Source organism: Aotus nancymaae, unplaced genomic scaffold, assembly GCF_030222135.1.
Source record: "Aotus nancymaae isolate 86718 unplaced genomic scaffold, 86718_ANA_hifiasm-v0.15.2.pri h1tg000077l, whole genome shotgun sequence".
NCBI classification, from domain to species: domain Eukaryota; kingdom Metazoa; phylum Chordata; class Mammalia; order Primates; family Aotidae; genus Aotus; species Aotus nancymaae.
The window spans coordinates 16,031,999-16,047,744 of record NW_026988492.1 but is presented as its reverse complement, the minus strand read 5'-3'; the positions used below and the strand labels follow the sequence as shown (position 1 = coordinate 16,047,744).

General features: G+C 41.3%; 1 protein-coding gene across 11 annotated transcripts in view; it reads left to right on the top strand.

Moving 5' to 3' along the window:
* CACNB2 (calcium voltage-gated channel auxiliary subunit beta 2) overlaps positions 1-15,746 on the top strand; it is a 397,684-nt gene that overhangs the window by 252,658 nt on the left and 129,280 nt on the right. For 9 of the 11 annotated variants that reach the window (XM_012465458.2, XM_012465452.2, XM_012465450.2 and 6 more), the window contains one exon: positions 4,470-4,589. In XM_012465458.2, the coding sequence (XP_012320881.1) occupies positions 4,470-4,589 (120 nt within the window). Of the gene's footprint in view, positions 1-3,147; positions 3,647-4,469; positions 4,590-15,746 lie in introns of those variants that run through there. The other 2 variants (XM_012465457.2, XM_012465454.2) reach the window with 1 other exon arrangement.

The window sequence follows — 15,746 nt, the reverse complement described above, 5'->3', positions numbered from 1 at the left end:
GAGGCTGAGGCAGGAGAATCGCTTGAACCCAGAAGATAGAGGTTGCAGTGAGCTAAGATTGAGCCACTGCACTCCAGCCTGGGCAACAGAGCGAGACTATCTCAAAAAAAAAAAAGAAAGAAAAAGGGTGACGCTTTCTGGTGAGAACATTAGATATAAAAGTGGAAAAAGAAACTGAAGAGTAAATAAAAGCATAAATTAATCCAATGATACAAAATTTTCTTAAGAGCAATGAACACAAAAGTGAGAACTCTGAGGATAAAACATGATGATCCTGGGAAGAACTATTGGTTACATTTTTGGAAATGTCCAAATAGGAATTCAGATATTAAGATGTAGAAAAGAAAATCTGGGTAGCTGAAATTCGATGCACTGACAAGGACAAATACTGCAGAAGACCAGCTAATCACATTATAAGAGCCATAGTGATCAAGGGCACGTCTCGTAATGAACCTATCCCGGAGTTATGGAAACCACCGCCAGCTGTTCCTGACTGAAGACTACTTGAGGCACGATGACCCAGAAAGTCCATATGGTTCCAAAGGCAAAAGCTTAATTAGAGATATCACTTTTAACTGCATAAATCCACATTCCCAGAAGAAAGGAGATTAACTGTAAGGCATATGTCAGGAGGGTGACTTTCAAACACTGTAACAGCTCCAGAGGCTGAAACATGCTACGATTTAACTGTGGCTGTGTTTGGATGGGAGACTTTCAGGGGATGGTTATTTGTATCACTCTTTCACTGCTGGTTGCATAAAACTTCTATAATGAAAAATATTTTGAGGCCAGCTGAGGTGGCTCACACCTGTAATCCCAGCACTTTGGGAGGCTAAGGTAGGAAGATTGCTTGAGCCCAGGAGTTTGAGACCAGCCAGCCTGGGCAACATAGTAAGACCCATCTCTACAAGAAATAATTTAAAAATTAGCTAGGCATGGGGACACATGCCTGTATTCCCAGCTGCTTGGGAGGCTGAAGTGAGAAGATCACTTTTGCCCGGGAGGTCAAGGCTGCAGTAAGCCATGATTGCACCACTGCACTCTAGCCTGGGTGACAGAGTTATACCTTGTCTCAAAAAAAAAAAAAAAAATTGTGTGTATGTGAAAGTATATACTATTAGAGATACAAGGCATGAAAGTAATCTGGCTCTTTTTATGCTTCTGTGAACTACTCTAAAGATCAATTCATAGTCATATCCTGTTATAAAATAGTCAAGACATTGAAGAGATTTTTGTTTTTAACTGCTGTTTAAACCTGGAAACAGGCCTCAACGTAGCTATACAATCTAAAACTTCCATCTGAATATTAGCAAAGGAGTTTTTATGTCTTACTTTATTTAAAAGGGAATGAGACCACACAAAATTAGTGTGGGTGTTACGTGGCCCTCTCTTTATGTACTTCCTGTCATTGCTGGGGTCTTACTGATAGAAACTTTGTCCTTTCATTGAGGTGTGACTTGAACCTATAGTGGAGTGATTGGGTCTAACATGGCAAGACTGGTGACAGTGGGGACAGGGGCCCCTTATGGGGTATAATTATGCTTCCTGGTAATTTTCTTTTTTTTTAATTGCACTTTAATTTCTGGGGTACATGTGCAGATCTTGCAGGATTGTTGCATAGGTACACACATGTCGTGGTGATTTGCTGTCTCCATCTCCCCCCACCCCCTCATCACCTACATCAGGCATTTCTCCTAATGTTATCCCTCCCCACCCCACCCCCTCCTGTCCCTCCCCTAACCCCCCACCCCCCACTGCTGTGCTACTACTACAGTAAGAAGCCCTCTAGGAAGATTAGGAATCCTCTACCAGGTGTGTGTCTCTGTTGATACACTCATTTCTCCCTTGTCAATTTGCTTGAACAAAGAGCTTGCAATGCATCTTTATCGTCCATGTATTTTACATTCACATCATAACAATAGGTGATCTATTAATTTATGTCAAGATACCACAACTGAGGTACAATTGAACACTAACTTTCATTCTGAGACCCCTATTCTACGTATTTTCTAGCATTTGGGTCTTGAAGATTATATTAGTGTAGAGTGCAGGGTCGGGAGGGAGGAAGGATAGAAGGGAAGAGGAGGAAGGAAGACTTTTTTTTTTTTTTGAGATGGGGTCTCACTGTGTTGCCCAGGCTGGTCTCAAACTCCTGGGATCAAGCAGTCCTCCCAGTTTGGCCTCCCAAAGTGCTAGGGTTACAGTGGTGAGTCACTGCATCCAGCCATGGTTCTTAAGTATTCTTAGGAACACTTATTGTTTTTTTTTCATTTTTATATGTACTAAATATTCCACCACACACAAACAAATGCAGTTTAGACTACAGTGATAGAATTTTGTTTATGTTGAGAAAGCAAAGTGTATATTTCTTCCCAAGTAAACTTTAAAAATGTAATTTCATCAGTACAGGAAATTAATAACGTTAGTGTCTTTCCTTCTTCAGCCTCACTCACCTCATCTACAAGCAGAGTTGGGATTCAATTATTCTGTGAATTTTAACTCCAACTAATAAATTAACCAAGCTTTGAAATTTCTTTGTAAGTATGGTTAATAACAATTCACACTGCTGTTTATGCCAGTGGCTTTATTTCAAATGGTAGTTTCTCAGTTGGAGAAGCAGTTCGAAGTCATTTTGAGCTCCGTTAAACTCATTGCTTTATAGAGCTGTGATTACCTTCATGTCCTAATTAAATGGCCACGTCTCTCTCTCATCTTGTTTGGGAAGTCACAAGCAATAAAGAACTGTGTTATATTATGACTGATGAGCATTATTTGATTTTTGCTATGCAGTATTGCATAGGATATTTGCTACCTGTGAATTGCCTTGTAGCATAGGACACACTTTCTGGAGCAGGTAATGGAAAGGGATTATTAAAGGAAACGATCACATGCTTTGTTTTTGAGAGAACGTTTGATCTGAAACAGACACAGACACACAGACCACGAGCCCGGTTACTATAGAACCGAAGAGACCTTTCCAGCTGTTTACACTTCGGATGTAAAATGGCAATTTGACATAGACTAACAGTGTGATGTGAGCATCTGCGTAAAAAGGCGACATATGGAGCATGCCCAGTGTGGGAGTGCGTCCTCCTCCCTCCTCCTCCCCCTCCCCCCGAGATCTCCAAAGATAAGGCTTGAACTTTGCACTTGCAAATGTCACTGCATACGTTTTTGCACTAGTTTTTTTTTTTTTTTTTTCTGTGATTCTTTTACAACTAATTTCCTTTAACAATTTGAGCGCAGGGAAGAGAATGTTTAGGATTATGAGATGCATTAAGTTTAGAACGAGTTGATGCCCGGCTTTGAATGCACTCGAAGTGTTCTTTATTTTTAAGGCAATATAAAGCATTGGAGTGTGTGTTTTCAGCCCTTCCTGGAATGGGAAAATAAGAATCTCTCTGGATGGGAGTCCTCTGGGGCAGGGAGTGAAAGCCCCAGAGGCAGAAAGGGACGGAGAAGAGGGGCTTGCCCAGAGCATGGATAGGAAAGGAGCTGGGGTTCTCCGGGGCTCAGCGCACACTGAGAACCTGTGCCCGGGGCTGCAGCTGCGGACGATAAAGGCGCTGTCTGGCTCATGAAGGCCACCTGGATCAGGCTTCTGAAAAGAGCCAAGGGAGGAAGGCTGAAGAATTCTGATATCTGTGTAAGCGCAGGGGCTTTGGTTTTGGGGAGAGGTTGTTTTGTCTCTGCTTTTCTGTGGTTGCAGTGAGTGCAGGTAGAGAGGGTGGTTTGATTTGGTTAATCGGATCATGATTGCAAGAGAGGAAGCTAGGGAGATTGCTCTCGTTTCTTTGAGCCCCATTCCCTGCGTTGTGATTAATTGCCAGATGAGCTTTCCCAGGCAGGTGTATTCTGTAGACGGCTTTGATTACATCTAGGTAAAGGTATTTTAAAATGTGTTGCTGGAACATGGAGCAAAGTTAGCTGCTGGTGTCTTACAGTTTTGTCAGAGAAAATAGCAGGTGTATAAAAAGGTAAACAAGGATTCTTCAGATTCAAGTAGGAGTCATATCATGGTAGTGACATTTTGGAGAGTTCAAGTTTATAACTTAGACTTTCTTTTATGTTTTTGTTAGGCTGAATGTCTTCCTAGTTTTAAATACCTGCTGTAGCATGTAGATTGCTCTTGGAGCTATCCTTGAACCCCATCATTGCCCTTCAGTTCTGCACTGCACCATCAAGCTGGCTTAATTCTAAAAGCAACTTGTTCTGGCTTCCAGGAAGGATAGTTTTTTTGGAACATAAAGCTCAGGAAGGAATGGCAACTCAGTAGACACAACTATTCTGTTGATTGTCTGCAAACCAGAGCATGATTTTCTAGATAGGATGCTGCAAAATGAATTATTTTCTCCTCTTTTCAGGATCGCATAGCACAATCCGGCAAGGTAACTGCTGTGTCGATGAGACTTTTCCAGGGCCAACATCATAGACTGAATCGACTTTAAAATGTACATTTTCCTCTGCAGGGTTCGGCAGACTCCTACACTAGCCGTCCATCCGATTCCGATGTGTCTCTGGAGGAGGACCGGGAGGCAGTGCGCAGAGAAGCAGAGCGGCAGGCCCAGGCACAGTTGGAAAAAGCAAAGGTAAAATCATATCCTCTCTACCAAGATCTTTCTTTGCAAGTTGTGCTGTGCCCTTGATAGACCACCTGTGGAAGTTTCTCCGAAAGCTTGTTTGGTCTATTAGAGCATTTCATTGTCTGGTTTTAGAAAGATACAGGAAATGGAGCATAATTTCTTCCCTTGGTAGAAAAAGGAAGTGAGGTGTGTAAGCGTGGTCTTCTATGTTGTTTTATAATCCAAGCAACTCGTTTATGTGGGTAGATGGCTTATTTGGACACATACAAAAGGACCCCTGAATGTACAAAGAGGAAAAACTGCACCTGGTATCAACACATGTTACTTCATTTCCCCATTAAACCATATCTCTGCTAAGAAAAAAAAAACTGACTTCAAGCTAATGTTTATTTTCTTAGACTCGAACAGCTTTTCCCCTGAATTGTACTTCACAGGTGTTTTATATTAGTATCCTCTTGGTTTAAAAATGGATTACATTATGCTTTTCAAAAAGCAACAGAGGATTTTATTGATTTTTTTATAAGTTTCTTCTCTTAGAACACGTTCTTCTCCATCCCATCTTAATAAACTGTGTATATATAGAGAGGGTACTGCATAACAGCTATGAAATAGATAGTTACAGGATTTATCTCAGGCTGTGTTTCATTTCACTAATTGCAGTGATCTGAATTCTTTTTCCCATGCTGTCATTTGAATAGTGGCTGTTTCTAAAGCACAGATCGTTCAAGTTGAAGGTAGCTTGGTTCGTGGGATACTCAGTCGCTTCCCAGTGAACCTATTTTAACATGGTTGTTGATTTTCCTTTGAAAAAATTGTTTTGAAAAAGGGTAAGTGCCTTGTTGATCATGCTAGAAATATCAGGATAGCATTTCTGCTGGCTGCTTCATCTCAGAGATGAGTATAATCTTTGTGTGTTGCTATGGGAATTGTGGTGAGGAGATTCTGGTTTGAATGCATGGACGTCCCTTATGTAATACATTATTCATGACCTCTAGTGCGGCTGCCATGGTAGTGTACTGAGGAACTGCCAGGAGACCTTGACTTCTAAAAAGCACTACTTTATATATCACAACGATGTTCTTACCTCAACTGGCAGGGAAATTTTCTCCAGGACTGACAGTCTTCTCTGAGAGGCAGTTCATAAATAACAGATACAGGGAGGATTTTGTGATGGTGGAACTGGATGAAACTGGACATGGCCCAGCTGCCATCAGCTAACCTGCTGGACCAATGTTAGCCACTTAAAACATTGTGAAGTTGAAATGAAACAAGGAAAATCATTAAATAATGGATGTATGTCTAGTAAAGTTAATCGCTACCAGTCCGCACTGTAGTTAATACAGGTTGCAGCTGAGAATCTGAATCTATATTCCATATTTTGCATTGTGTGTAAAGTACAAAAGAACTACAATTTGTATTCCAAAAATAAGATTGCTCTATTTGTAGCTAATTTATTCATGTAAGTTTCATATACCAAAATTGAACAGTTTCTCGGGCTCATATCCTGTCCTGGTACAGCCCAGTATATTGTGGGTTTGGTTTTCGGTTGTTAGCTCATTGGGGCATTTTTGTTCATGACTGTGTGCTATGTCGTGAGTTAAATGACATGGTTGTAAATAACTTTTAAAAGGTCTTTTAACCCAGCATGGATCAAGACGTTGCTCCTAAATCAAACCAGGGTCATGCTACTTGTCCTACAGCCTAAAAAGTTGGTAGTTACAAATGATGTAGAAGACAAAAGAAAGAGACTTTTAAAGGCAAAATAATTGAAAAACTATTTCCTATGTTTAATGAAAGATAGTTTATTTAATGGGGGAGATGGAAATGGTTAATGGCTACCAAAAAAATAGAAAGAAAGAATAAAACCTATTTGATAGGACACTAGGGTGACTATAATCAATAATAACTTAATTGTATGTTTTTAATAACTTAAAGAATGTAATTGGACTATTGTAACTCACAGGATACAGCCTGAGAGGATGGATACCCCATTCTCCATGACCTGCTTGTTTCATATTGCATGCCTGTATCAAATCATCTCATATGTACCCACAAAAAAATTTTAAAATAGTTTATATTTTTTTTCTTTAAAATTAGGTCAACATCTTAAACCTTTGATGTATTCAAATGAGATACACTTGGCTAAGTGAGATTTGATTATGTCTCAAAGAAGATAGAAAGATGAGTATTGAATTTTCCTTTATATTAAAATCATGGTTTCGTAGGTCTGGTTTATTAATCCCAATATCCTTGAAGAAATCATGCAAAACAGGGATTATAGAGGGCTAGTTCCCTGTATACATTTTTACCTTTATCTATAAAAATAACCACATTCATTGCCAGGATGTCATCATGCCTTTATGAAACCTATTTCAAAATGAAGCCTTAAAGTTGAAAAACACAACAATTCATCCTGTTTAGCTTTTCACAGCTATTTTAGAAGAATCAGACGTTTTCTACATTTACTTTGTAGCCATCATATCATCGCTTAAACAGAAAGACTTTACAAGTCAGTGTTTTACTCACCTTCCAGATCACATGTAATAAATAAGTCTGTGCAAATGATCTTAGCAGTGCTTTTAGATCCTGGTCCTGTATAAATACAAACACGTTATCCACTAATCACCTTAATAATAGATCTATGAAATAATGTGATTAGCAAGAAGTGAGTCTAGAGATACTGCCTTTTAAAATCCAAGTGACCTACAAAAGGTTGTATAACAGGGTACTCTGTGCTGTCAATAAACCTAATATTCTCCACTCTCTGTTTGTTAACGCTTCTCTTAATGACTAAACTCTGCAGTGAACAGATTCTGTGTTCATTTTGAGGCCAGTAAATACCAACTGACTGACTGTTTTTTAACTTGCTGTTTTCTGGTTCCAAATGTGTGTTTTGAGATTGTGCAGTTGTGGTATACTTTGCAAATCCTGGTCATTTCCATTTGTGCTATCTGATACTACCTTAATGACAAGTAATGTATGAATCTATTTTATTCCCACATAGATCTTCTCTTTGAAAACAACTTTACTGAGATATAATTCACCCATTGAAAGTGTGTAATTCAATGGTTTTCAGTTTGTTTAGAGGTGTACATCCATCACTATAATCAGTTTTAGAACATTCTCATTGCCCCTTAAAGAAATTCCAAGCCTGTTAGCAGTAACTCTCATTCTCCCCAACCACCCCCCTGCCCCTAGGCCTAGGGAAGCACTGGTCAACTTTTGTTTCTACAGATTTGTCTGTTCTGGATCTTTTATAGAAATTGAATTATACAATAGGCTGGCTTTTGTGATTGGCTACTTTTGGACATTTGGGTTGTTTCCACCGTTGAGTTATTGTGCATAATGCTGGTATGAACATTCCTATGCAGGTTTTTGTATATTTTCATTTCACATCTGTATGTATTTTGGAGTGAAATTGCTGGCTCATATGATCATCTCTCTTTAATTGAAATAATAATTTTCTTTTTTTGTCATTTGATCCTCAAAAATGATGTCTTCTGCCCTATATGCAGAAACTCTGACTAGGGAAATCTAGATGTAGAAGGAATTGAAGCAGAGATAAGTTAGACTCGGCTGAGCCTTGTGGCTCACGCCTATAATCCCAGCACTTTGGGAGGCCAGGGCCGGTGGATCACCTGAGGTCAGGAGTTTGAGACCAGCTTGGGCAATATGGTGAAACCCCATATCTATTAAAAATATAAAAATTATCCTGGTGTGATGGCAGTTGCCTATAATCCCAACTACTTGGAAGGCTGAGGCAGGATTATTGCTTGACCCTGGAGGCAGAGGTTGCAGTGAGCTGAGATCTCTTGCTCTTACCTAGGCAAGAGAGCAAGACTCTGTCTCAAGAAAAAAAAAAAAAAAAAGATGGCCTCATTGTGATCTTCTTAGCGGAATGGAATAACATTCAATCTGGAGTCCATTGTTCTTTTATCATTGAGTATCTCCTATGTTAAAGAAAATGTATTTGGCTCAGTTGGTGGGTGGGAGAGACTGCAAGGCCAAAGCCACAAAGAAGAAATGGACAGGTCTCTTGCCTGCAAGAAGCTTCCACTGTTTGTTTCAGGTAATAAAAGGTGGATACACTGTGGGGAAAGGAGGGATAGAGAGGTCTGTGAGCACCCGCGTTTGGACTGCATCCTACTGGCAGAAACAGAAAATCCTTCTTGGAGGAGGTGGTGGCTTAAAAGTAGACCTTACAGCAGGAGTTTATGGCCTTTTAGGAATGGGGCTACACAGCAAGAGATGAACAGCAGCGCCAGCTAGGAGGAATCATCTGTATTTACAGCCACACCCACTGCTCACATGACCACCTGAGCTCCGCCTCCTGTCAGATCAGTGGCAGTATTAGATTCTCACAGGAGCGCCAACCCTTTTGTGAACTGCACATGCGAGGGATCTAGGTTGCACGCTCCTTATGAGAGTCTAATGCCTTATGATCTGTTACTGTTTCCCATCACCCCCAAATGGGACCATCTAGTTGCAGGAAAACAAGCTCAGGGCTCCCACTGATTCTACGTGATTGATGGTAAGTTGTATAATTGTTTCATTATATATTACGAATGTGTATAACGGTCAGTGTAAGTAAAGTCTCCCCAGCAAGAAAACATAGAATCTTCCAGAGAAAGCTTAGTTTGTTAAGATCTTGCCAGCTTGAAAATGTCTTTATTCTACCTTCACATTTAATTAACAGTTTGGCTGGGTATAGTATTCAAGAATGAAAAACATTTTTCTTCAGGTTTGTGAAGATCTTATTTCATGGTCTTCTAAAGTCCAGCCCTGCCATTCTGTTTTTGTTTGTTTGTTTGTTTGTTTGTTTGTTTTGAGACAGAGTCTCCCTCTGTCTCCCAGGCTGGAGTGCAGTGGCACCACCTCAGCTCAGTGCAACTCCACCTCCTGGGTTCAAGCGATTCTCACTCCTCAGCTTCCTGAGTAGCTGGGACTCCAGGCACGCACCACCACACCCAGCTAATTTTTGTATTTTTAGTAGAGATGGAGTTTCTCCATGTTTTCCAGGCTGGTCTCAAATTCCTGGCCTCAAGTAATCTACTCGCCTTGGCCTCCCAAAGTGCTAGTGTTACAGATGTGACTCACCATGACTGGCCCATTCTGTCTTTGAGTGCGATTTTTGGTTTTTAACATTGTCTAATATTTTGAGAACTGTTCTTCCTTTGGTATTTGGCATTTTGACATGCCGTGCCTTCGTGTGTGCCTTTTTGTTAACTGTGCTTGGCTTCTCATACTTTGATTGTGAAGGGTTGATCAGTTCAGTGCTGGAAATGGTCTTGTTTTTTGGAATAATTTCTTCCCCTATATTTTCCTCTCTTTTCTTGGCGCTCCGGCTTGTAATATACTTGATTTGAGCCTCTTTGTAATCATTTTTTTCATTCTTTCTCTTTTTATTGTACCTGAATTTTTCTCAACTTCTGTCTGCTAAAATCATACTTGTCAAAATATCTAATTTCCAAGAGCTTTCTTCTTCTCTGCATTTACAGCTTCCTGTTTTTATTCCATAGCCATAATATTTTCTCTTCTATCTCTTAAGATACTAATTTTTTAAGTTTCCTGTACTGTCACTGTTTTTTAAGCTTTTTAAATATTTGATGTTACTTTTACATAATGGAGACTTTCTTCACGTTTGATTTTTAATGACTATATTTATTATTTCCTTACTATATTTGAAGTGAAAATAAACTGTAAGAAGCTGCAAAAGCATGCAGCTTCATGAAGATCATGAAGCAGTGGAAGCACCTTGTAGAAGGTGAAAACTAGGGCTGGGCGCGGTGGCTCACGCCTGTAATCCCAGCACTTTGGGAGGCCAAGGCAGGTGGATCATGAGGTCAGGAGTTCAAGACCAGCCTGACCAACATGCTGAAACCCTGTCTCTACTAAAAATATAAAAATTACCCAGATGTGGTGGCACGTGCCTGTAATCCCAGCTACTTGGGAGGCTGAGGCAGGAGAATCACTTTAAGCCAGGAGCCGGAGGTTGCAGTGAGACGAGATTGCACTTCTGCATTCCAGCCTGGGCCACAGAGCAAGACATCTTCTCAAAAAAACAAAACAAAGCAAAACAAAAAAAACTGGGTTATCCTGTAGGAAGTGCAAGGACTACCTACACAGAGATCATCAGCGGTAAAATTATTGACAGGATCTGCCATTTTGAATTTTACACCAATGGGAACTTTTAAAATGAACTTAAGGAAACATTAACTATCCCTGACTTTTTTTTTTCTTTTTTTTTGAGATGGGGGTCTTGCTGTGTCACCCAGGCTGGAGTGTAGTGGCGCAGTCTCAGCTCACTGCATCCTCACCTCCTGGGTTCAAGAAATTCTCCTGCCTCAGCCTCCCGAGTAGCTGGGACTACAGGTGTGTACCACTGCGCTGGGCTAATTTTTGTATTTTTAGTAGACAGGGTTTCGCTGTGTTGGCCAGGCTGGTCTCAAACTCCTGACCTCAAGTGATCTGCCACCTTGGCCCCCTGAAGTGCTGGGATTACAAGCATGAGCCACTGTGCCTGGTCATACCCCCAACTTCTTAGCTAGGGAGTATAGGTGAGAAGACATGAGAAGATGTTGAAAATCTCTTACAAGCACATAGGTTTACAAAACACGGCTAAAACCAAGATGCTCAGGCAGTGCTGAAATGTGCTCTTGGGAGGAAATTCCAGTTTCATGATGTTTGAAAACGTTCTTTCTCCTGCTGGATCACATGCCATCAGATAGAGAAGGCCAAGTCTACAAGGTTCTTTAGGGATGAGATTATGGACTCATTTTTTCCTTCAAGGGAGGAGTATTTTCTCTTCAGTACTAGTTTTCTTCAGGTTTGTTTATTATTATGTTTTTAAGACAAGGTCTCACTCTGTTCCCCAGGCTGGAGTTGAAGTGGCACAATCATTGCTCAATGCATCCTCAAGCTCCTGGGCTCAAGCACTTCTCCCACCTCAGCCTCCAGAAGATCTTGGACCACAGGCATGCACCACCATGCTTTGCTAACATTAAAAAAAAAAAAAAGTGTGTAATCCCAGCACTTTGGGAGATGGAGGCAGGTGCATCACATGAGGTCAGGAGTTCAAGACCAGCCTGGCCAACATGGTGAAATCCCCTCTCTACTAAAAATACAAAGAAATTAGCTGGGCATGGTGGTGGCCACCTGTAATCCCAGCTACCCTGGAGGCTGAGGCAGGAGAATCACTTGAACCCAGGAGGTGGAGGTTGCAGTGAGCCAAGGTCACACCATTGCACTCCAGCCCGGGCAACAACAGTGAAACTCTTTCTCCAGAAAAAAAAAAAAAAAAAAAAAAAAATTGTAGACACAAGGTCTCCTTATGTTGCCCAGACTGGTCTCGAACTCCTGGGCTCAATCAGTCCTCCTGCCTTGACCTCCCAAAGTGCTGGGATTACAGATGTGAGCCACTGTGCCCCAGAATTTATTCAGTTTTGATCTGTCAAACTTCTCTACTTCCAACAAGTGTGGCTTATTACTTATCTTGACTAAAAGCCAGAGGGCTAGAAGTTACATGAAAGTCCGTCTGCTGGGCTGAGACTGTAGCTGACTCTGGACAAGGTTCAAATGTTTAATTTTTGATCATCTACTCATAATTAAGAGGAAGACATTGTAAAGCTGATTGGAAGCGCTAAGTGCAGTGGCAAAGCTTCTTGACGGGTTGTCTTTTATAGGATAATTGGGGAGGACCCAAAGAACTGCTGGGAGGGGGCAGCATTTTCTTTTAATCTTGCCAGTGCCCCAGAGAGGACACCTTCAGCCTCCTGTCTAGGTATATCGGACTGGTCATAGGCTTCTGGCAATTATCCAGGAAAAGCTGGCTAGAGTTTCATCACATAGGCTGGAGATCTTAAAATTATTTATTCCTCCTTTGTCCAGTATGTCACTTGCCTTTACTTTCAGCTGTACCTCTGATTGTCTGAAATCTCTTGGTCATCCTCTACAGAGAATAAAGCTTTGGTCTTATGGAAGTGAGGGGAGAGAGAACGTGGATTCTGGTAAGTCCAGTGCTCAGTCAGTGCCGTGTTCAGCCCCAGCCATACCTCTTCCTTCAGAGGTGCCTGGTTCCTCCAGTTCATCCCCCTTGCCAGGGTCCTGTGGCTGCGATTGGCTTTCTACTCCTTAGCTCCCTCTCCAGCCTGCGTCTTGCAGGTACTCTCATTCTAGCACTTTCCACTCTGCTTGTTAATTACTGTTTGTTCATTACATTCTATATTCTATGTTTCTGTCTACTCTCATCTTGTGTCCTGTTCTTTGTATCTATGGGTTTATACTTTTTTTTTTCTGAAAACCTGTTTTCAGGAGGAAGCATTAGTTCAGTTGACCATAGTTCTCAATAAACATACTACAGTAGTTCTCAGTAAACATACTGCAAAAAAGAAAATATATTTCTCATCTTGCCTTAGTTAATAAATGCCTTACAGATTAAGAGAATTCCCCTAACTAGCCTTTCAAGAACAAAGAAGAAACATGAATGTCTTTATGTCCCATCAGCCTGAAGATAGTTTTTTCCTTTCAAAACATATTAAACATGTTTTTAAAATATGTCTTATTGAGAACATTATGTGGGAGGTAGGAGAGAAATATACACATATGTCTGTAATATGTATGTTCTTAAACCTACAATATAGACTATCGGAGAATCCAGGGAATATGTGGCAGGCATGAAACTAGAGGGCTACTCACAGAAAAAAAAATGTGTTTAACTGGAAAAAGATAAAAATCTAGCAGTAATATCTTATGGAAAACACAAGCACAAAATATGTCACACATTCTTAGAAAAATATTTCAGACTGAAATTATTTTCACAGTGTACGTTGTCATCCTTCTTGCATTAAAAAAATTGTCAGCTCTGGTCGGGCTAGGCGCAGTGACTCACGCCTGTAATCCCAGCACTTTGGGAGGCCAAGGCTGGCAGATAATGAGGTCAACAGATCGAGACCATCCTGGCCAACATGGTGAAACCCTGTCTCTGCTAAAAATACAAAAATTAGCTGGGCAGGGTGGCGCACGCCTGTAGTCCCAGCTACTCGGGAGGCTGAGGCAGAAGAATCATTTGAACCTGGGAGGCAGAGGCTGGAGTGAGCCAAGAGTATACCACTGCACTCCAGCCTGGTGACAGAGCAAGACTCCATCTCAAAAATAAAAATAAAAAATCGTCAACTCTTTGCTTATAGCAGTTACCTTTCAAACAGAGTTAGAAAACTGGTTGGATATGTCTAATTTCTAGCAGCATGAGTTTGTTTATTGTTCACATATACACTAGCTTAGATTGCATTTTTCTACCTGTAATAAATAGAAGGTGTGTAGGAGCCCTCTGGACCTGTGCTAGGCTTGTCTTCTCAGTTGACATATACTTATGACTGGGTAGGTACAATCATTCTTCTACTCACCTCAAATGTTGATGATAATATTAATAATGACAACAGTAATCGCACTTAATGCCCAGTCACTGCTCATTATACACAGTTGGAAAGATATAAAAGGAAAAGGCAAAACTTTTGTGTCTTTGAGCATTTTTTTTTTTTTTTTTTTTTTTGAGATAGAAGCTCGCTCTGTTGCGCAGGCTGGAGTGCAGTAGTGCCATCTTGGCTTACTGCAACCTTTGCCTCCTGGGTTCAGGCAATTCTCCTGCCTCAACCCTCCGGAGTAGCTGGGATTATCACCACCATGCCCAACTAATTTTTGTATTTTATGTAGAGATGAGGTTTTACCATGTTGGCCAGGCTGTTCTCGAACTCTTGACCTCAAGTGATCTGCCTACTGTGGCCTCCCAAAGTGCTGGGAGTATAGGTGTAAACCACCACATCTGGCCTCTTTGAGCATTTTGAAATATGTCTGAGCAGTCACGATTGTACAGTACATACAGCATTGATGACTACGCTATCAGCAGAATTCTTACTCTCAAAGTTCTTGCTGCGTAACAAACAGATCTCAGCCTAGTGGCGTTAAGTCACCATTTTACTTAGGTTACAGTTCTCTGCCACACGTCCTTGGTCAGCTGTCCGGTTAGTTGGTGACCAGGTGACCTGAGATGGCTTGTTGCATGTGTCTGGAGGCTGGTAGCTGTCAGCATGGGTATCTGGTTCTCCTCCATTTGGTCGCTCTTCCTCCAACAGGCTGGCTAGGGTTCGTCCGCATGCTGGTCTCAGGGTTACCTCGTGAGAGAATAAGCTTCAAGGGAATGATCATCACATCTACTTGTGTCATGTTTGCTAATGTCCCATTGGCCAAAAGCAAGTCACAGGGGTAAGCCTAGAGTCAAATGGGAATTACCAAGGGTGTGGATTCAGGTGGGAAATATCGCAGCCACTTCCCGCAAACAGTCTGCCAATTTATCTTTTTTACCCCTTGGAAGAAGAAATGTCTCCATGCCTTGTGAAATGAACAGCTCTGTCCTTCCTTGTGTCCTGTTTTTCACCCTTCATTCTACTGCCAACCTTATCACCCCGGGCTTTATTCTCCTGCTTCAATTTCTTCCCTACTTACCCTTTAACACTGTGAAACTGATTTCTCTTTCCATCTCTTTACTGGTGGTCTCTAGTGACTTTCTAATCACAAAGCCACTGACCTTTTATGAAACCTTCCCTTGACATCTCTGCAAACTCAATTTGTTTTTCTTCTCTAGTAAGTCACCTGTCTTGCAGGTGCTGGCTACACACACAGTCTACTTGTATTACCACCCCCGTGGTTCCTGTGCAGTCCCTTCTGTTTGGGCTTTTAGTTCCTTTGCCTGAAGTCCAAAGCAAATGTTCAGGCCGTGGTCTCCTGATGTTCGTTGCTTCAGGCACGTCATTGGTTTCCCGACTGAGCTCTCTAGAGCCCCCAAGAGGTCCACGGATTCCTTTGGAGTCACTGCAGACGCTTAGGGAGGCCCAGCAGTTGTGGTCTGTACATACTACCTAGGATTCAGCAAGAACAGTGCTATCTTCACTTATTTTATTTCATTTTAATTATTTGTTTTTTGAGATGGAGTTTCGCTCTTATTGCCCAGGCTGGAGTGCAGTGGCACCATCTCTGCTCACTCAACCTCCGCCTCTCTGTTTCAAGCTATTCTACGTCAGCCTCCCAAGTAGCTGGGATTACAGGCATGTGCCACTGTGCTGAGATAATTTTTTTATATTTTTAGTAGAGATGGGGTTTCACCCTGTTGGC